The 21,531-nt window shown below is 42.5% G+C and overlaps 1 protein-coding gene across 2 annotated transcripts in view; it reads right to left on the bottom strand.

Moving 5' to 3' along the window:
- Window positions 1-880: 880 nt before the first annotated feature.
- Window positions 881-21,531, bottom strand: part of GALNT17 (polypeptide N-acetylgalactosaminyltransferase 17) — a 410,986-nt gene continuing 390,335 nt past the window's right edge. Inside the window, exons 10-12 of one of the 2 annotated variants that reach the window (XM_075852899.1) lie at window positions 6,076-6,120; window positions 3,744-3,911; window positions 881-2,997 (exon numbers count right to left, since the gene is read on the bottom strand). In XM_075852899.1, coding sequence (XP_075709014.1) covers window positions 2,869-2,997; window positions 3,744-3,911; window positions 6,076-6,120 — 342 coding nt within the window. In that variant the 3' untranslated portion in view covers window positions 881-2,868. The remainder of the gene's footprint in view (window positions 2,998-3,743; window positions 3,912-6,075; window positions 6,121-21,531) is intronic. The other variant, XM_075852900.1, reaches the window with a different exon arrangement.

The following is a 21,531-nucleotide window of genomic DNA, read 5'->3' as shown; positions in this document are numbered from 1 at the left end:
TTATTGCTATATTACAGCCATGCCAACTGATTTGAATAAGTTATGTGATTGAGATATGTGCTTTATTGCCATTTCATATGAACGAATGGTCTGAGACTGAAAATGATTAAACAACATTGTTTGTAGGAATGTAAGGCTGGGTTCCCACGTAGCATAAATGCTGCGAAATGTCCGCAACAGAATTCTGTGCAGAAATTCCGCAGCAGTTACAATAGCAGCAAAGTGGATGAGAACAAACACTAATAAATTGACCTGCGGTGCGGAATTTAACTCTGCAGCATGTCGATTTATGTTGCATTTTCGTTGCTTTTCTGTTGTGGGTTTTCCCCATTGAATTCAATAGTGATGCAAAACCTGCAAAATATAGCCCTGTGTTGTGACTTTTGCGCCAGAATCGCAGCGATTCCGCCGCAAAAAACGCAACTCAGTAAAAAAATAAAAAAATAAACTTACCTAAAACTCTCTCCTTCTTGCTGCAGTCCGGTCTCCTGAGATTACGTTTCATCCCATGTGACCGCTGCAGCCAATCCTAAAATGACGTTGAAGGCTGCAGCGTCACATGGCCTGCAACGTCATCTTAGGAGGCTGGATTGCGTGCAGAAGAGAGGGAGGGAGTAAGTAGGAATGGTTTTTTTTCACAGTGGAAATTCTTTTTTACGCAGCGTTTTCGACCCGTGGGAACCCAGCCTAAAAGTAACAGTTGCTCTAAAGAATTCTACATGTAACATGCATGGAACATCTGTACTCTCTAACATTATCTGTCTAACCAAGATATCATGTGAACAGCATGCAGCTTTGGTATACGTCCATCAAAAGTAGTAGCACTTTCATTATATTGCATTCATCCACAGCATATAGCATTGAGATTAAAGTCTTAATATATTTTTTATGCTTTTATTTGTGAGCTGTGTTTTTTTTTGTTCCAGTTCCATTGAAATCAATACATTTACGCATGACATGTTTATAAAACAAATAAAAACATGCTTAGCAAACCGGTAGATTAGACTGTACTGGATCTCCAAGCAATAATATATTCTAGTTCATTTACAATTTGAAGCTCCCAGTTTGAAATGTTTTTATTTAGATGCTGTCTTAACCAATCAGATTTGCCATGACCGCATCTATTTAATGTTAAATGTGTAGTAACTGCAAATGCACACAACTTAGATTTGCTACTTTGTGTACCTGTTTTGTTGTCTTTATTGATCAGCATCAATCTTGAAATGGCAACATTTTATAATACAGCGTAAAAGAAACAGCTTTATTTTATATCACCATAGATCTGAGCCACTTTTAAATAGGTCAAGTCCCAATTTCAAATTCTAATACCTTTGGTTACAACATTTTATTATAAGCTAAACTGAGACTATCCAGTTGAAAAGAGAATGGCAGAACTATAAACAATGAGTGGCTTTAAAGTTACCCAATTTATCAAGCTTGTTTGTGGCTTTCAATCATTTCGTAAAACAACATTCAACAAACAAACAGCTGAAAAATAAAAATGTGATTCATTAACTGAAAATACTTAATGTTGTAAATTTGTGGATTGGTGCCAGATCTGTGTACTTAAGATAAACTGAACTTTTTTATTATTATTATTATTATTAATATTATTATTCTGAAGCATAATTTTAGGTAAATATTGCATATTTTTTTTATTATTAAAGGGAAAAATGTTTGTTACTTTGGCAACAGTCACAATGGTAATAGTGTATCAATTAATGCAGCGGTCCCCAACCTTTTGTAGGTTATGAGCAACATTCCAATATGACAAATGGTGTTGAGCCACACTGTTTACTAAAAAACGCTAAAGTCTATTAAAGATATTACTTAGTGGTCTGTACATAGGAGCGAGAGGATGCTCTTCGGGTGGTAAAGCAAGATAGGTGGCTGAGATGTACACTCACTAAAAGTTACTGAGCTTTAGAAATATCTGCCTTCTCTAGTCAGGATCTCCTTCAATGTTCATGTATCGGCTTCTGGAATCAACTACAGACTCTACGATTATTCTAGCTCCCTAGGATGAAGATGCCATCAAAATCGGTCTGTAATGTATACAACCTCTTTTAAGAACAGCACTGCGGTGCACCACTAATATCACAGACGTGAAGTTTACTTAATAATAGGTGAGCACACCACACACTTGACCAACTACAAACATTCTCACCACTATTCTGCTAAACTACACTAGCAAGCTTTTTTCTTTCCCTTGTTTTTTTTTCCACCTTACACTTATGTGTGGAACATCCTGTTGTAGTACCCATTCCATCAGATCCTTCTGGCTGCATGAGCAAGCCATATGGCTCTTTCCATAGTGATACCTGCCAGAAATGTGGTTTTGACTCTGGTACCAAGATCAAGCAATACTATGACATCCCTGATGCCAATAGTACACAGTAGTATTTGGAACTGCCAACAGCTGGGGATCCACATGCAGAGGGCCCAAGAGCCACGTGTGACTCTGGAGCCACTGGTTTGGTTACTCTGCATTAATGGGTAAAACCTGTGTTCTTAAAAGTGCAAAAATCTCCATTTAAAATAAATGTTTGATGCATAAAAGACAACCTGTATCTTCTGTATCATTTATCTTTGTGCTGGTATATAAATGGAACTTCATAAATATTAGGTCACAGAGCTTTGATTTCAATTAAACTAACAATCAAGCATGCAAAATGGATAATTTGGTACTGGATCCTTTTAATCCCAAAGAATGAAATCAATGGTTGCTGTTAAATTAAATTTTTTTGATCCGCTTCACAGTAGAAGACATTAAATTACTTTAAGAGTTGATTCTGTAGAAATATCTCTTAAAGAAAGAGATCAAGTTTATTATATCTCAGATTACAGATCACTCCATGTTTCCTGTTTCTATTTGATGTAGTTTTTTATTGTCCATCTTTGTCCTGTACAGCTCCGAAGAATCAAATCAACTCCCACATTACCCCTATTTTCAGCTTCTAGGCAGCGTCCTGTACCTTTATTCATTAATGCTCCATTCTGAAAGGAAAGAAACATATAATATAAAAATATGTTAAAGGAACACTAAAATTAGAAATCAATTAGAAAAAGTTAAAAAACAATCTTACAGTGCCTATGTAGAGGTGCCACACAATGCCTAATTAAATATCACCATACAGTGATCAAATAAAAGTTCCATACCTACATTACTCTAATAGCAGAGCCATATAATGTCTAATTGATACTGCTATACAATTAAGATTTGTGGTGGTCGCCAGCTTCCAGTGCCAGGTGACTTGTGATACCCCCTTTAGCACAGGCAGTTGCCCTGATTGATAATGGCTAATGACATTGACAATATTGACCAAGTATTCTTGGCATATGAAGTCAACTTTAGTTTGATAATTGTGTGTCGATTCTATTGACCTATTAATTTTTTTTTCTAGTTTTATTCAAAAGACTTGTGTGAGACAGATGTGTGAACTTTTCTGACAACAATAATAAAATGCTTGTGTTGACTCTTTATTAAATTTGTGCCTTTATTCACCATCATTTTTTTAAAATAATTTGATTCATTGATAACTGCTGCTTAGTAACATTATGAAAAAATGTTTGCACTCGAGCCTTGTGCCAAGACTTTATGCCTTGTGTTACATATTAAACTCAATAATTGTCCCACTACTGCTATTGCATGCTCTATATAAAAAGCTTAACAAATAAAGAATGTAAAAACGTATTCAAATTCCAAGATGTTTCTTCATTGACCAACAGTAACCAACAGTTACCTGTATAAAGCTCCAGCGTTTATGAAGGGTGCTTTTCACCTTATCACAATCCATAAGTTGGGGAAATTTACTTTTTTTGTTATCGACTAAACAGCGGGTATCAGGTAAGAGAATTGTGCTCCCAAGTGTCCCCAGATGGAGGTAGCCTTCTTTTGTATATCTCCCAAGCTGCAAACACATAAGAGAATTGGCATTACTTTTACAATTAGAAATGTCCAATCACTGCTGACAGAGTGAGACTCTCTAAGGAAAAGTAATACCCAGTGGTCAAAATGTCATACATTACTAGTAGCAATAAAGGAGTAGCAGCACAACACAGAGTTCTATTAAAAAAAAAAAAAAGATGCTCCAGGTTTGTTACTTCATGGGGAATACAAGTTTTTACTAAAACAGACGTCAGGATAGGAGACTAGTCCTCTTTAAGTTAGAAGTAAGTTTTTGCTACTAAAATTAATCTCCCTTTTTGTGCAGTTTATTAACTCACATTTAAGAGGACCTTTTAGAAGTTAGTCGTGTATGTACCACTACCGTAAATACAGTACTGTCCATTATTTTAGATGACTTAAATATTTTCTACAGATATAATTGCCATAGACTATAATTTGCTATTTAACTGATTTATTCAGCAAGTACATCATCAACCTGTAATAGATGATAATACACCCAAATGGAGTTTCATTTATGGTGCTTGCCTTGACCATACCTCCTCATTTCTTGCTCTCATTCATTACCTTCTGAATGCCTTTGTGTTTTTTGTGTGTTGTCCATAAGCTTATTTTCTCTTATGTACATCTCTCTCCCCCTCTGTTGGGACGGGCTTATGTTTTTTTTTTGTATTGCTTTCTGTATTGACACTTTGTTACTATGCATGGATGCACTTTGCGACATTATATATACATTATTTTATAGCACATAGCATGTTTTGTATTTTTGGAGCATATCGTATATTTTGCATTGTTTTTTTTTGTACTTTTGGTCTGGTCTTACCCCTTATCTTGGGGCTTCATCACAAGAGGGTCACATTGTTGTCTGTGACCCTTGTTTGAATCTCTCCCTCCCCCCCTATTTTTTGTATATTTCAATAAATGTTTCTACATTTTCTATTTCTGTGGGTTTTCATACCTTCTTTGAGTTCTTTTTTGTTGACTCAATTAGTCTTTTTGACGCTTGTTTTGCAACCAAATGCTTATGTTTTTGTAGTGGTGCCTGACATTTCATGGTTCTTAAAGTGAATGAATGATGATAAAATGCTGACATGCATGCAGCGTCTATGCTGTATTTTCTCTGCTTGTCAGAGGAGAAGAATGCTGCTTCAATCCGACCTAGGACAAAATCTGCATGGAGTTTGTATGTTCTCCCTGTTTTTTCATGGGTTTCCTACAGGCTTGATAGTTTTCTCCCACTATCCAAAAACATACAGGTGAGCCATAATGGGGATGTTGAGTGATGACAATCTCTGCAAAATATGTTGGTGCTATATACAATACAAAAAATAAAATAAAATGCCATTGCGTTTGCTCAGCACTACCTCTGACAAGGAAAATAGATACTGCCGATTATGAGATAGCCTGCTCACCAGAGCAGGGATCTCTTTGCATCATCAAAGATGAGACCAATGAGAGTAACAAGAGGAACAGATAAAAAGTGCCATGTTCACCTCTGAAAAATAAGTAAGGTGGAAACACTATAAGGGGAGTTTATAAAGGAAATTTGGGATAAAACCTTTTTTTAGTGAGTTTAAATGCAGAAAAAAAAACAATTAGAATGGGGTGCTTTGAATAAACATAATATACCTTATGGGATAACCCCATTTAATTCAGAGTTTAATTAACATAGGAATCTTATACAATCTTCATTGGAAACCACAGGATCCATTTTAAATATAAATATATATATATATATATATATATATATATATATATAAAATTTCATATACTGTATGTATTGTTCATGAAGTTACAGTGCAAGTGTTTGTATCTTGAATTTGTTTCAGTCATGTTTTACAAAGATGTGTTAGGCAATTAAGTGCAAAACGGGTTGCAACATACATATATTACATATAGTACATATCATGCACAAGCTAAAAAGACTGTACAGTGTGACAGTCGTTTTAGCGTAGATATGATGTAAGGGCTAAATAGTTGTATTCAGCCCTGACATAATTTTTCTCACTCAGAAGGTCATACCAGCACCACGATCCTAGCTGTGACTTTCAGAATACTGCTTCCTTCCAGTGGCAATATGAGGCAAAGCAGTAGTCTGACACCGGTAATAAACATCAGCTTAGTCTATGTGACTGGAGCGGGCGGGCACAGTTGGTGATGACACTCACCAGTGCCTGCCCATGCTCTCCATTTTCTAGGGTCCAGAAGAGGATCTGTAACAGGAGTAGAGGTGTCAAGTTCTGTAGCAGAATCACAGTGAAGTGGTTAAAAAGTTTAGATAAGAGGGTGATAATAGCAAGAGTAGTCTATTAACAGTCCAGGTTTGGTAGACAGATAATCGGCAACAGGTTGTAGTGTGAGGCACAGATGTGATCAGAAAACAATCCAAGTTCGGTACACAATGGGGAACAAAATGTGTCATATTTGAGAAACGGATTAAAACAACCAGGATGGTGTTCATTCTTTTGGAAGGAGGTAGGTCAACAAAAAAACTATAGAAACTTAGCCTCAAGGGCAAAATGGAATGGGGAGTGGCTATAGCAGACCTAATAGAAAAAAACGTGTATTTTTATTTTGAGCACAAACTACACATGAGGAAATACATTTTTTAATATCCTTCTTAAAGCTTGTCCATCAAAAGCAGTTGGAAAGAAGTCTTGCCTAAATGTCCAGTCAGCTTAGAATCAAGGACTAATTTTATAACATCAAGTTGTGCTGTTTCTGGTATAAACAAGAATTGAACCACATCCAGAATTCATCTTTGTAGAAGAGGTTGACATTCCTTGGAGGATGACTGAGCAATGAGTAATTTTCATATAAATCCTTAGAGTTAGAAACTCTTTTAAATAAGTAGCTCCTACAATGTTCAAAAAAAGGAGGAAAACCTCCAGCTCACCAATCCTGCGTCTCGAACCAGCACTTGGCTCGGATCCCCGCGACGGCCCACAGTGGGTAATGTAGAAGAGAAGAGAGAAATGATCCAGCGCTGTGTCGGGGTAAAAGGGATACTACGTTCCCACTTTTATTGGTAGAAGAATAATGTTAAAATAGAAAGGAGACGCAGTCTCTAGGTGGTAATGATGCGGGTTTCCCTTTTTCCCCGACACAGCTCTGGATCATTTCTCTCTTCACTTCTATCCTACAATGTACACTTGTCTTTCTGTATGGACTCAGAGAACATCCAGGAAAGGTGTCAGCTTAACCATTTTTTGATCAAGGTCAATAAGTAATCAGAAAATTAAACCGATAAAATAATAAAATCCATCTTGCTTGTATGGAGGATAATCCTTTCGCATCACAGATGAATTCCAGATTTCTTTGATCACTAAATACAGTTACAGCAGTTCCCTCCAAATGATGTCTCCACTCAGAAAATGCTTTTTTTTCCAATGTCCTTTATTTCTGGTGTCATAGTTCATTTCAGATGAGGACATTTGATGAGAATAATAAGCACAAGGATTCAACAACATCTTATCTCCTAACAGCTGAGACGGGACTGTGAAAAGTAACTCCAAATTTGCATGACTAAATATGGGCATTTATGTATCGAGAGCCTTTAATTTAATTAAAGCATCCTGAGTCTCAGGTGTCTAAGTAAAATGAACATTCTTCTTTGAGAGTCGAGTGATGGATATGATCTTGGAGATGTCTCGAAAGAACTTTCCTTAGAAATCTTTGAAACTCTTTCTCCTCTTTTGCGGATGACCAATCAGCAAGAGCCTTGATTTTACTAGGGTTCATACTAAGACCCACAAGAGATATTATGTACCCCAGAAACTGAAATGTATTCTGTTTAAAACCACATGTGTTAATTTGAATGTATAAGCAATGTTCTTAAAGTCGTTGTAGTATGGTGCAGACATGTTTGCTATGCTCCACAAAATTACATAGTTTGTACGGTTGAAAAAAGACACATGTCCATCAAGTTCAACCAAGGGATGGAAAAGGGGAAGTGGGATGGGAAAGGGGAAGTAAAAAATTTCTACACATAGCTGTTAATATTTTTTTGTTCTAGGAAATTATCTAAGCCTTTTTTAAAGCCATCTACTGTCCCTGCTGCGACCAGCTCCTGCGGTAGGCTATTCCATAGATTCACAGTTCTCACAGTAAAGAAGGCTTGTCGCCTCTGCAGGTTGAACCTTTTTTTCTCCAGACGGAGGGAGTGCCCCCTTGTTTTTTGAGGGAGTTTTACATGGAACAGGATTTCACCATATTTTTTGTATGCGCCATTCATATATTTATATAAGTTAATCATGTCCCCCCTTAGTCGTCTTTTCTCAAGGCTAAATAGGTTTAGTTCTTTTAATCTTTCCTCACAACTTAGATTCTCCATGCCCCTTATTAGCTTCGTTGCTCTTCTTTGTATTTTTTCCAACTCCAGGGCATCCTTTCTATGAACTGGAGCCCAGAACTGGACTGCATATTCTAGATGAGGCCTCACTAATGCTTTGTAAAGTGGTAATATTACATCCCTGTCCCGCGAGTCCATGCCTCTTTTGATACACGACAATATTTTGCTGGCCTTTGAAGCAGCTGATTGACACTGCATGCTGAAATTTAGTTTATGATTTACAAGTACACCCAGATCCTTCTCAACAATTGACTCCCCCAGTGTAGCTCCCCCTAGGACATATGATGCTTGCAGGTTTTTCGTACCCAGATGCATAACTTTACATTTATCTACATTAAACTTCATTTGCCAAGTGGACGCCCAAACACTTAGTTTGTTTAAATCTGCCTGCAATTCACAAACATTTTCCATAGTCTGAACTATATTGCATAGCTTGGTGTCATCTGCAAAAATAGAAATAGTGCTATTAATCCCATCCTCTATATCATTAATAAATAAGTTGAATAATAGTGGTCCCAGCACTGAACCCTGGGGTACAACACTTATAACTGGGGACCATTCAGAGTAGGAATCATTGACCACAACTCTCTGGATACGGTCCTTGAGCCAATTCTCAATCCAATTACAAACTATACTTTCTAAACCTATAGTCTTTAATTTACCCATTAGATGTCTATGAGGGACAGTGTCAAATGCCTTTGCAAAGTCCAAAAACACTATATCCACAGCGGCCCCTCTGTCTAGGCTTCTGCTTACCTCTTCATAAAAACAAATCAGGTTGGTTTGACAGCTTCTGTCCTTTGTAAAACCATGCTGGCTGTCACTTATAATACTATTTATTGTCACATAATTCTGTGTATAGTCCCTCAATAGCCCCTCAAACATTTTCCCCACAATTGATGTTAAGCTTACTGGTCTATAATTACCCGGCGAAGACCTAGAGCCCTTTTTGAAAATAGGCACCACATTTGCCCTGCGCCAGTCCCTTGGCACTATACCACTCATGAGAGACTCTCTAAATATTATGAAGAGGGGGACAGAAATAACTGAACTAAGCTCTTTAAGAACTCTAGGGTGTAACCCATCTGGTCCCGGAGCCTTGTGTACATTTATTTTATTTAATTTAGCTTGGACCATATCTACATTCATCCAATTCAGTATATCAACTGATATATTAACAGCACCGGCAGTGGCTACATCAGCTGCTCCTTCTTCTGTTGTATATACAGAGCGGAAGAACCCATTTAGTAACTCTGCCTTCTCTTGATCCCCTGTGACCAACTCCCCATTACCACTATCTAAGGGTCCTACATGTTCAGACCTGGGCTTTTTTGCATTTATATGCTTGAAGAATTTTTTAGGATTTGTTTTACTATCCTTGGCCACCTGCCTTTCATTTTGTATTTTTGCTAATTTTATTACATTTTTACAGATTTTATTAAGCTCTTTATATTTTACAAAGGCTGCAGATGTACCCTCAGATTTGTATTTTTTAAATGCCCTTTTTTTGTCATGTATTGCCCCTTTCACAGAAGGTGTAAGCCATGTGGGGTTTAATTTGAGTCGTTTATACTTGTTACCTGTAGGAATACATTTTGCACTATAATTACCCAAAGTAGATTTGAAAATCTCCCATTTATCATTTGTCCCATTATTTGACATTAGTTCTTCCCAGTCTATATCCTGAATTGCCGCCCTCATCCTGGGGAAATTGGCTTTCTTAAAATTAAATGTTTTTGCCCTCCCAGCCTGCGTTTGTTTTTTACAGTATAGGTAAAATGTAACTATATTGTGATCACTGTTACCGAGGTTTTCACGAACATTGACATTCCCAACAAGCTCTGCATTATTAGAAATGACCAGATCCAACAGAGCTTCACCTCTAGTCGGGTCTTCCACAAACTGGCACATAAAATTTTCCTGCAACAGGTTGAGGAAATGTCTCCCCTTTGCAGTTGAAGCCGAACCATGACACCAATTAATATCCCGATAATTAAAATCTCCTATTATCACAACAGTACCCGCCTGTGCAGCCCGCTCCATTTGTTTATATATTTGACCTTCTATCTCTTCAGTTATATTGGGGGGTCTATAGATTACACCAAAAGTAATTTTTTCAGTGTTTACTTCCCTTTCTAATTCCACCCACAAGGTTTCAACCTCCTCACAGTCTTCACCCTCTAATGTCTCATTTACACTCACCTTCATATCGCTTCTCACATACAGACATACACCACCACCTTTCCTATTTGCCCTGTCTTTCCGAAACAGTGTAAAACCCTGTAGATTTACAGCCCAGTCATGTGAAGAGTCCAGCCATGTTTCAGCAACACCAACTATATCTTCTTCCAGTATTAAGGCCTCCAGCTCCCCCATTTTGCTTGCTAGACTTCTGGCATTTGTGAACATACACTTTAACTTGCCTTTAAATGTTTCACTTTCACTATCAGAAATGTGATTATTTGACATTTGGGCCTTTTTATTTTCACTGCTGTTTTGTAACGAAAGGATCTCCTTATCTTGTTGTCTAGTCCTCTCCCCACCGTCTGTTTCTCCCCCCACCAATATAGTCTGACCCCTCTCTAACCTAACTACCCCTTTATTTCCTACATTGGCCTCCCTCCTCAGCCCTAGTTTAAACACTCCGCCACCCCAGCTAGAATTCTCTCCCCCAGCACAGCGGACCCCCTTCCATTTAGGTGCAAATCATCTGCAGAATACAGATTGTACCCCAATGAAAAGTCAGCCCAGTGCTCTAGAAACCCAAATCCTTCTCCTCTACACCAAGACTTAAGCCATGCATTTAACTCCCTGAGCTCCCGCTCTCTTTCCTGTGATGCGCATGGCACAGGCAGTATTCCTGAGAATACAACCTTGGAGGTCCTTCCCTTCAGCTTGTAGCCTAGTTGTTAGGGATCTGCCAGGTACTACGTCTAGGTATACTCCTGGGATTAATCTGCCAGGTACTACGTCTAGGTATACTCCTGGGATTAATCAATCCACACCTGAGGCCAGACCTGTTAGACTGACACCGTCTCCCACCAACCAGGGTGGCAGGCTCAGGAGTGGGAGAGCCTATCGCGGCCTGGTCAGTCGGAGTTAGCTCCGCCCCCTGTCCTTTATTACCTGCCGTGTTCTCTTCCTCAGTGCTTGTAATTCTTCTGGATTCCTGGCCCCACTGCTGCTTGCTCCAGCCTGCTTCTGCCGTGCTTCTACCTTGCTGCAGTTCCGCTTAACCTGCTTCGCTTTGCCCCTGGCTTGCTTCCTTCTCCGTGCTCACGTTGGTATACTCTACTTCATCCTGGTCCTAACTATTCATTCACCGCTCCGTTTCCTCATGGCGTTCCGTGGGCTACTGCCCCTTCCCTTGCTTGTTCCCTGTTTGTTCTCCCGTGCACTTAGACAGCGTAGGGACCGCCGCCCAGTTGTACCCCGTCGCCTAGGGCGGGTCGTTGCAAGTAGACAAGCTCGGTGGGCACTATTCTTTACCAGATTTAATTTCTTGGTTACCTATAGGGCTGGGTCCAAGAATATTAAGGCTGATGCTCTGTCACGTAGTTTCATGGCCAATCCTCCTTCCGAGAAGGATCCTGCTTGTATTTTACCCCCTGGTATATTCGTTTCTGCCACGGATTCTGATTTAGCTTCTGATATTGCGGCTGATCAGGGTTCAGCTCCCGGGAACGTCCCTGGGGACAAACTGTTTGTTCCCCTGCAATACCGGCTAAGGGTACTCAGGGAAAACCATGACTCCGCTCTATCTGGTCATCCTGGCATCTTGGGCACCAAACACCTCATTACCAGAAACTATTGGTGGCCTGGGTTGCCTAAAGACGTTAGGGCTTACGTCGCCGCTTGTGAGGTTTGCGCTAGGTCCAAAACCCCTAGGTCCCGACCTGCGGGCCTACTACGTTCCTTGCCCATTCCCCAGAGACCTTGGACCCATATCTCCATGGATTTTATCACCGATTTGCCCCCATCTCAGGGCAAGTCGGTGGTGTGGGTGGTAGTAGACCGCTTCAGCAAGATGTGCCACTTTGTGCCCCTTAAGAAGCTACCTAACGCCAAGACGTTAGCTTCTTTGTTTGTGAAACACATCCTGCGTCTCCATGGGGCCCCAGTCAATATCGTTTCTGACAGAGGGGTACAATTTGTTTCCTTATTTTGGAGAGCTTTTTGTAAAAAGTTGGAGATTGATCTGTCCTTCTCCTCCGCCTTCCATCTCGAAACTAATGGCCAAACGGAAAGGACTAACCAATCCCTGGAACAATATTTAAGGTGTTTCATCTCTGACTGTCAATTCGATTGGGTCTCATTCCTTCCCCTTGCTGAATTTTCCCTGAATAACCGGGTCAGTAACTCGTCAGGGGTCTCCCCGTTTTTCTGTAATTTCGGGTTTAACCCAAGGTTCTCCTCCGTTTCCCCTGGTTGTTCCAATAATCCTGAGGTAGAGGATGTTCATCGGGAACTGTGCACAGTCTGGGCCCAGGTTCAGAAGAACCTAGAGGCGTCCCAGAGCGCACAAAAGATTCAGGCTGATAGTAGACGTTCCGCTAACCCCCGGTTTGTCATCGGGGATTTGGTCTGGTTGTCGTCCAGGAACTTGCGCCTTAAGGTCCCGTCCAGGAAGTTTGCTCCCCGATTTATTGGACCTTATAAGATCATTGAAGTCCTCAACCCTGTATCCTTCCGTCTGGAGCTGCCCCCATCCTTTCGCATACATGACGTCTTCCATGCCTCCCTCCTCAAACGCTGCTCCCCGTCCTAGTCCCCCTCGAGGAAACCTCCTGTTCCCGTTCTCACCCCTGAGGGGGTGGAATTCGAGGTGGCCAAGATTATGGACAGTAGGATGGTCCAGGGCTCCCTCCAGTACCTGGTCCATTGGAGAGGATACGGGCCGGAGGAGAGGACTTGGGTACCTGCCCGTGATGTTCACGCTGGGGTATTGATCAGGAGGTTCCACCTTCTCTTCCCTACTAAACTGGGTCCTCTTAGTAAGGGTCCGGTGGCCCCTCATAAAAGGGGGAGTACTGTTAGGGATCTGCCAGGTACTACGTCTAGGTATACTCCTGGGATTAATCAATCCACACCTGAGGCCAGACCTGTTAGACTGACACCGTCTCCCACCAACCAGGGTTGCAGGCTCAGGAGTGGGAGAGCCTATCGCGGCCTGGTCAGTCGGAGTTAGCTCCGCCCCCTGTCCTTTATTACCTGTCGTGTTCTCTTCCTCAGTGCTTGTAATTCTTCTGGATTCCTGGCCCCACTGCTGCTTGCTCCAGCCTGCTTCTGCCGTGCTTCTGCCTTGCTGCAGTTCCGCTTAACCTGCTTCGCTTTGCCCCTGGCTTGCTTCCTTCTCCGTGCTCACGTTGGTATACTCTACTTCATCCTGGTCCTGACTATTCATTCACCGCTCCGTTTCCTCGCGGCGTTCCGTGGGCTACTGCCCCTTCCCTTGCATGTTCCCTGTTTGTTCTCCCGTGCACTTAGACAGCGTAGGGACCGCCGTCCAGTTGTACCCCGTCGCCTAGGGCGGGTCGTTGCAAGTAGGCAGGGACAGGGCGGTGGGTAGATTAGGGCTCACTTTCCCTTCACCTCCTTCCTGCCATTACACTAGTTCTTTAAAATTATTCTTAAGGCTCCTCCACCTACCATTCATTCTGTCGTTGGTACCGACATGGACCACAACAGCTGGATCATCACCAGCCCCTCCCAGCAATTTGTACACCCGTTCCACCACATGCCGAACCCTGGCACCAGGGAGACAGCAAACCATTCGGATGAGGCGGTCTTGGCGACAAATTATTCTATCCGTCTTCCTGATTATAGAATCCCCTACAACTATCAATTGTCTTGGCTTACCTGCATTACCATCCCGCCGACTACTAGCTGGGCTGTTCTCCCGGCTGTTAGGGAGATCAGTATCCACTAGGGCTGCCTTTTCTGAGACTGACACCCTCGCATCATCACCCAACCTGGCAATTTTGCTTGGAATGCCAGAAACCGGATCGGCCTTCCTTGTCTTTGACCCCTTTCTACTGCCCCTAACTACATTAACCCAGCTATTTACCTGATCCTGCTCACCCATGTCTTCACCCTCCAGTTCTAACCCACTAACTGCATGCTTCGTGAGCAGCAAGCTCAGCTCAAGATTGTCTATCCTCCTCAGTGTTGCATTCTGCTCCTCCAGATCTCTAATACGAGCTTCCAGGTGACCAACATGCTCACATCTGCCACAGAGATATTCACCCTGGAACTCCGGCTCCAGTCGTGTATACATATGGCAAACTGTGCACTGAAGAAAACCTCCAATCTTGCTATCCATTATCCAAGTTACCCCAAAACAGCGAACAATTGTCAAAGTAAAAGAAAAGAAGAGTACTTACTGGGGCTTCAACTCCTCTTTTCAACTCCGGTTTTAGAACTCCACTTAGTTGTATGAAAAATGTAAGATATCATTTAGGTAGGCTATTAAAAAGTAATACAGTAAGTCCCGGAAAAACATCATTGATGCAGGTGCATTACAAAGTCTAAAAGACTTCACAACATACTTAAAGTGTCCATACCATGCTCTAAAGACAGTCTTTCATTCATCCCCAGGAATGATTCGAACAAGGTTATACAATATGCTCCACTTAGATCAAGCATAGTAAATATTTTAGTTGTACAAAGCCTTTCAAGAATTTCTAGAATTAAATGTAGATTATATAGTTTTTTTTCACTGTGATAATATTAAAGGGGTTGTCCAGGAAAAAAAATAAATTCTAAAAAATGTCCCCCAGCCTTGATTTGCCTTCCCTAATACCCCCTATTAAACTTCTAAGCAGTTTCTGTTTGATTTCCATCGTCACTGCTGCTTTTTCTGTTTGTTTACATCCCTTGCTGTTTGTTTACATCCCTTACTGGCTGTTTCCTGTCTTGTAACCCACTATACCCATGATCCCCGGCTGCATCTGAGGAGACAGTTGCATCCTCCCCCTTCCTCCAAAGCACCTCAGCTATTTGCATACTGCCACGACCCTCTATGGTCACATGTCCTTCCCTTCTCTAATTCCAGATTACAGGCAGACGCTCCCTCCCTGCACACTGTCTGAGGCCGGATTACACCAGCGTGTGCCTTTTGCTTGCGCAAAAAACGCGTCGTTTTGTGCGCGTAAAAGGTACATAACAGCTCCGTGTGTCAGCAGCGTATGATGCGCGGCTGCGTTATTTTCGCGCAGCCGCCATCATTATGATACTCCGTTTGTATGTTTGTAAACAGAAAAGCACGTGGTGCTTTTCTGTTTTCATTCATACTTTTTACTGCTGTTGCGCGAATCACACGCGTACCACGGAAGTTCTTCCGTATGCTGCGCGTGATTTTCACGCACCCATTGACTTCAATGGGTGCGTGATGCGCGAACAACACACAAATATCGGACATGTCGTGACTTTTACGCAGCGGACTCACGGACACACGCTGTGTGAAACTCACAGACAATCTGCACGGCCCCATAGACTAATATAGGTCTGTGCGAGGCGCGTGAAAATCACGCGCGTTGCACGGACGTATTACACGTTCGTCTGAATAAGCCCTTACACAGTAATAATCATCATTATCCTTTGTTCCTCCATCTATCCCTGATCTAAGTCCAGGCACCCATCTCCCTCCCCCGCCCCTTCCACAGCCTGATAAATGTCAGGGTATGTTCACAGGCAAAGACGTCTCAAAATACGGAGCCGTTTTCAAGAGAAAACAGCTCCTGATTTTCAGACGTTTTTTGTGCAAATCGCGATTTTCGCTGCGTTTTTTACGCCCGTTTTTGGAGCTTTTTTTCACTACAGTCTATGGAAAACGGCTCCAAAAACGTCTCAAGAGGTTTCCTGCACTTTTTTTTGCGGTCGTTTTTTTAATGCGTAAAAAAACACATCAAAAAACGCTCCTTCGGAACAGAACGCCGTTTTCCCATTGAAATCAATGGGCAGATGTTTGGAGGCGTTCTGCTTCGGATTTTTCGGTCGTTTTTCGGGAGTTTACGGCCCGAAAAACGGACGAAAATAGGCCGTGTAAACATGCCCTAAGTCTGCCCACTCCACCTAAGTCAGACATCTTGGTACACACAATGCAGTCAGCACATATACCTCACCTGCTGCTGGATCTGTTCCAATAGATCCTGTATTAGGCCCTGTTCACACTGAGTTTTTTTGCTGGCAGAAAATTCTGCATCAAGATTCTGTCTTGAATTTGGAGGCAGATTTTGACCTGCCTGCACGCCGTTTGCCAAGTTTTTTGCCCGCGGCCATTGAGGGAAAAAGAAGCGACATGCCCTATCTTCGGGCGTTTACTCCTCTGACCTCCCTCTGACATCTATGGGAGGCAGAGAAAGCGTTTTTCGCAGCGTTTTTGCAAGTTGCGCTCAATGCCCGCGGGCGAAAATCGTGGCAAATGGCGTGTAGGCAGATCAAAATCTGCCTGAAAATGCAAGCGAAATTTTGAGGCAGAATTTTCTGCCTGCAAATAACCTTGTGAACAGGGTCTTACAGTGAAGCAAACACCAAACACTACTCCAAACAATGGTAAAACGTTTCTTTTTTTTACATAATTTACTATAAATGTATGTAAGGCCCCATACACGCTAACGTGCTTTTGTGGGCGCAATTCCCCCGAAAATCCACGAGAGAATTGCGGCCCCATTCACTTCTATGGGCCCATGCATAAGACCGTGGTTTCCAAGGTCCGTGCATGGCCCAGAACCCTGGACCGCGGAAAGAACGGACATTTCTTAGTACGGCCGTGTTCTGCGGTCCAGGCTCATAGAAAATAATGGACGTGGCCATGTGGGTGGCTCGCGGGTGACACTCTGGGGCAGGCCGACCCGAAGATCACGGCCGTGCACATGGCTACGGTCGTGTGCATGAGGCCTTAGTGTGTCTCACTATTTATATATATTTTTATATATTAAATTTTGTGTATGTGTGTGTGTGTGTGTGTGTGTGTGTGTGTGTGTGTATATATATATATATATATATATACACATATATATGAACACATACAAACTATATATATATATATATATATATATATATATATACACGCATATACATACACACACACAAAATTATAGATATATATATAGATGGATATATACACACACCGTGCGGGAACTACAAGTGTGAATAAGGATGAGAAGGTGTGGACGACGAGATTGTCAGAGGAGGGGGCGTGTTCTGTGATTGATGACGCTCCGTGTCTTTGCTAAGACAGCACTTTCGACTGTGTAAAGACACGGCGCGTCATCAACTACCTTTAGGCTCTATTCACACGAGAGGGTCTGAGTGTCGGCCTATAGAAAATGGCGGTTTTCTCGGCCGTTTTGCATCTGTTCCGTTCCGGGCCATGCTTCCGTTTTTAACCCGTTTTGCACCTGTTTTTTTCCTTGTCCGTTTTAAAAACGGATGAATTTCATATGTCAATTTTCTGCCACACACTGCCCTCTGTAGATAATGCCACACACTACCTTCTATAGATACTGCCACAGCCCCCCTTGTAGGTAATGCCACACAGCCCCCTGTAGGTAATGCCACACAGCCCCCCTGTAGGTAATGCCACACAGCCCCCCTGTAGGTAATGCCACACAGCCCCGCTGTAGGTAATGCCACACAGCCCCGCTGTAGGTAATGCCACACAGCCCCGCTGTAGGTAATGCCACACAGCCCCGCTGTAGGTAATGCCACACAGCCCCGCTGTAGGTAATGCCACACAGCCCCGCTGTAGGTAATGCCACACAGCCCCCCTGTAGGTAATGCCACACAGCCCCCCTGTAGGTAATGCCACACAGCCCCCCTGTAGGTAATGCCACACAGCCCCCCCTGTAGGTAATGCCACATAGCCCCCCCTGTAGGTAATGCCACATAGCCCCCCTCTGTAGGTAATGCCACATAGCCCCCCCCTGTAGGTAATGCCACATAGCCCCCCCCTGTAGGTAATGCCACATAGCCCCCCCTGTAGGTAATGCCACATAGCCCCCCCTGTAGGTAATGCCACATAGCCCCCCCTGTAGGCAATGCCGCATAGCCCCCCCTGTAGGTAATGCCACATAGCCCCCCCTGTAGGTAATGCCACATAACCCCCCCTGTAGGTAATGCCACATAGCCCCCCCCTGTAGGTAATGCCACATAGCCCCCCCTGTAGGTAATGCCACATAGCCCCACCTGTAGGTAATGCCACATAGCCCCCCTGTAGGTAATGCCACATAGCCCCCCTGTAGGTAATGCCACATAGCCCCCCCTGTAGGTAATGCCACATAGCCCCCCCTGTAGGTAATGCCACATAGCCCCCCCTGTAGGTAATGCCACATAGTCCCCCCTGTAGGTAATGCCACATAGCCCCCCCTGTAGGTAATGCCACATAGCCCCCCCCTGTAGGTAATGCCACATAGCCCCCCCTGTAGGTAATGCCACCCCCCCCTACTTTCCTGTAGGGGACGGCTCTGGAGAAATCCCTCACTTCACTGTCCATATATGAACAGTGAAGTGAGGTACTTCTCCTGGAACGGAATCCCCGGCCACATCGGCGGGGATTCCGCTTCAGAAGTCCCTGACGTCACTGTCCATATATGGACACAATGAAGTCAGTGACTTCTCCTGGAGTGGAATCCCCGGCCACATCGGCGGGGATTCCGCTTCAGAAGTCCCTGACGTCACTGTCCATATATGGACACAGTGAAGTCAGTGACTTTTCCTGGAGCGGAATCCCCGGCCAATTCGCCGGTGATTCCGCTTCAGAAGTCCCTGACGTCACTGTCCATATATGGACACAGTGAAGTCAGTGACTTTTCCTGTAGCGGAATCCCCGGCCAATTCGCCGGTGATTCCGCTTCAGAAGTCACTGTGTCCATATATGGACACAGTGAAGTCCGTGACTTCTCCTGGAGCGGAATCCCCGGCCACATCGGCAGGGATTCCGCTTCATTAGTCCCTGACGTCACTGTCCATATATGGACACAGTGACGTATGTGACTTCTCTTGGAGCGGAATCCCCGGCCACATCGGTGGGGATTCCGCTTCATTAGTCCCTGTCCATATATGGACACAGTGAAGTCTGTGACTTCTCTTGGAGCGGAATCCCCGGCCAATTCGCCGGTGATTCCGCTTCAAAAGTCACTGTGTTCATATATGGACACAGTGAAGTCTGTGACTTCTCCTGGAGCAGAATCCCCAATCCCGGGCTTGGGGATTCCGCTCCTACAGTGAGCAAATAAACACCCTCCTCCTCCTCCTCCTCACATGCGCTTCGGACTGTGAGGAGGAGAAGGAGAGAGCGAGCTACGGCAGACACGGCCGTCACAGTGCACACCGACACCACATATTAAAACTTGCGCATGCGCAATGAAACACTGCTGCTGAAGACGCAGCCATATCATTTAACAGAGCATGCGTGGTAGTGTCAACCACGCATGCTCTAAGCAGATGGGGAAAACACGTGGTACAGTTACGTCATTTATGACGTAACCGTACACTGTGAAAACCGGAAACCGCAAACGGGAAGTTAGGCGCGAATGGACGGGTATGCACAGCAAGTGCACATTTTACATAGACAAGCGGTCACGTGACGGAAGAGGGGATACGACGATACATCCAGCAAATCAAACGTAAGTACATTACAAAGTTAAATGTTTTTTATTGTTTAGTTTAATTAAAAGTTATTTTTTACTTCCGGAAAACCCCTTTAAGCTACTTGTAGTCAATGCTAGGACATAAGGTCGGATCATTCTTCTCAATAAAGAATAAGTGTGTTCCACCAGGAGATGTAGATGGCCGGATAAAGCCTTTTTTGAAATTCTCATCAAAAATTTTCGAAGGGCTTTCTGTTTCAAATAGAGAGTAGATACGACAAAAGGATATTGAAGCTCCGGGTAACAGTTCTATTGGGCAATCATATGACCGATGTGGAGAAAGCTTATCTGCCTTCCTTGTATCACAGACATCCTCAAATTCTTTGCATTGTGATGGTAATGAGTCTTTAACAGAGAGTTCAGAAACGTATGTGCTCTCAGGTAGTGATGAAGTAGGTTTAGGCTGACAATATTTAGGGAAATGTATATAAAGTTTTTCCCAACTGATGGATTGTGAGTAGAAATCCAAGGAATCCCGACAATAACTGGAAAATTTGGAGAATCAGTTGAAAAAGAACAAATACTTGAGGGTCAGGCTTGATGAGAACTTGAAGCTAGATAGTCACATGAGTAAAAGGCCCTGATTTTAGGGGTGACCCATCAACTGTTTCCATGTCTACTGGTGCTGACTTTGTTAGTAATATGATATTATGATCATGAACAAAGCTATGTCTATGAGAGTCAAGACTAGCAGAACAAGAAATCTCACTTAATTTAGTGCAGATGTGTATAAAATGATACTCTGGTACCAACAACCTATCTTTATCCTGTGCCAAAGAAGAAATTTAATGTATTTTTTAATTTAACAGTTCAGATGTCTCCAATTTCATCTGTTGTTTTTACATAAGTGACAGCAAATGTCCTAAGGATCTTATTTGGGCAATAAACAGCATAGTGCCCTGACTGTCGTCTCTATTTTCTTGGTTTAAATCCTGACAAGAGGAGTGTTGAGCATTCTTTTTACGTTTTGATCCCGACCAGTGTTCACTATACCCCATAGGAGGGCTATAATTATAATCAAATTCTAAATTGCAAAGTTTCAGTTAGCAATGATTTCATTTGAAACCTTATAGTATGATGCATTAATTTAACATTTCAAGCATTTCCACAATGTAATCAGAGGAAACTAATATTTTTCAAAATAAAATCTTGTTCAATGTGAAGTGGACCCCAGGAGAAAGTCTTTATTCTAATTTCATTATTTACATGGTTACTTATCAGAGTTCCATCAGTTTAATGAAGTATTCTTATATTTAATATCTCTGCACATGTTTTCAGCTCTTCTCTGCCAGATAGGCATTTCTTAATCAAATGCGCCCTAGAATATTCTAAAACAGCATGATTCATTTTGCCCAATAAATATTAGCTGAACCATTGATGACCATTTATGATAATAATAAAGCAAGTTGATAACTGATTTCCTCTTCTTGTTTTTCCATGCCAGAAAATAAGTATCAGGAAAGACTTATAGAACTAAATAACAGAAGTAAAATGGGAGCTTAATATATTTAAAGGGGTTGTTCAGGATTAGAAAAACATTGCTTAATTCTTCCAAAGTACAGCGCCACATCTGTCTACAGGATGTAAGTGGTATTGCAACTTAGCTCCATTCACTTTAATGG

The sequence above is a fragment of the Rhinoderma darwinii genome, chromosome 2 (genome assembly GCF_050947455.1).
Source record: "Rhinoderma darwinii isolate aRhiDar2 chromosome 2, aRhiDar2.hap1, whole genome shotgun sequence".
Classification (NCBI taxonomy): domain Eukaryota; kingdom Metazoa; phylum Chordata; class Amphibia; order Anura; family Rhinodermatidae; genus Rhinoderma; species Rhinoderma darwinii.
This window is presented reverse-complemented; position numbering and strand designations above follow the sequence as displayed.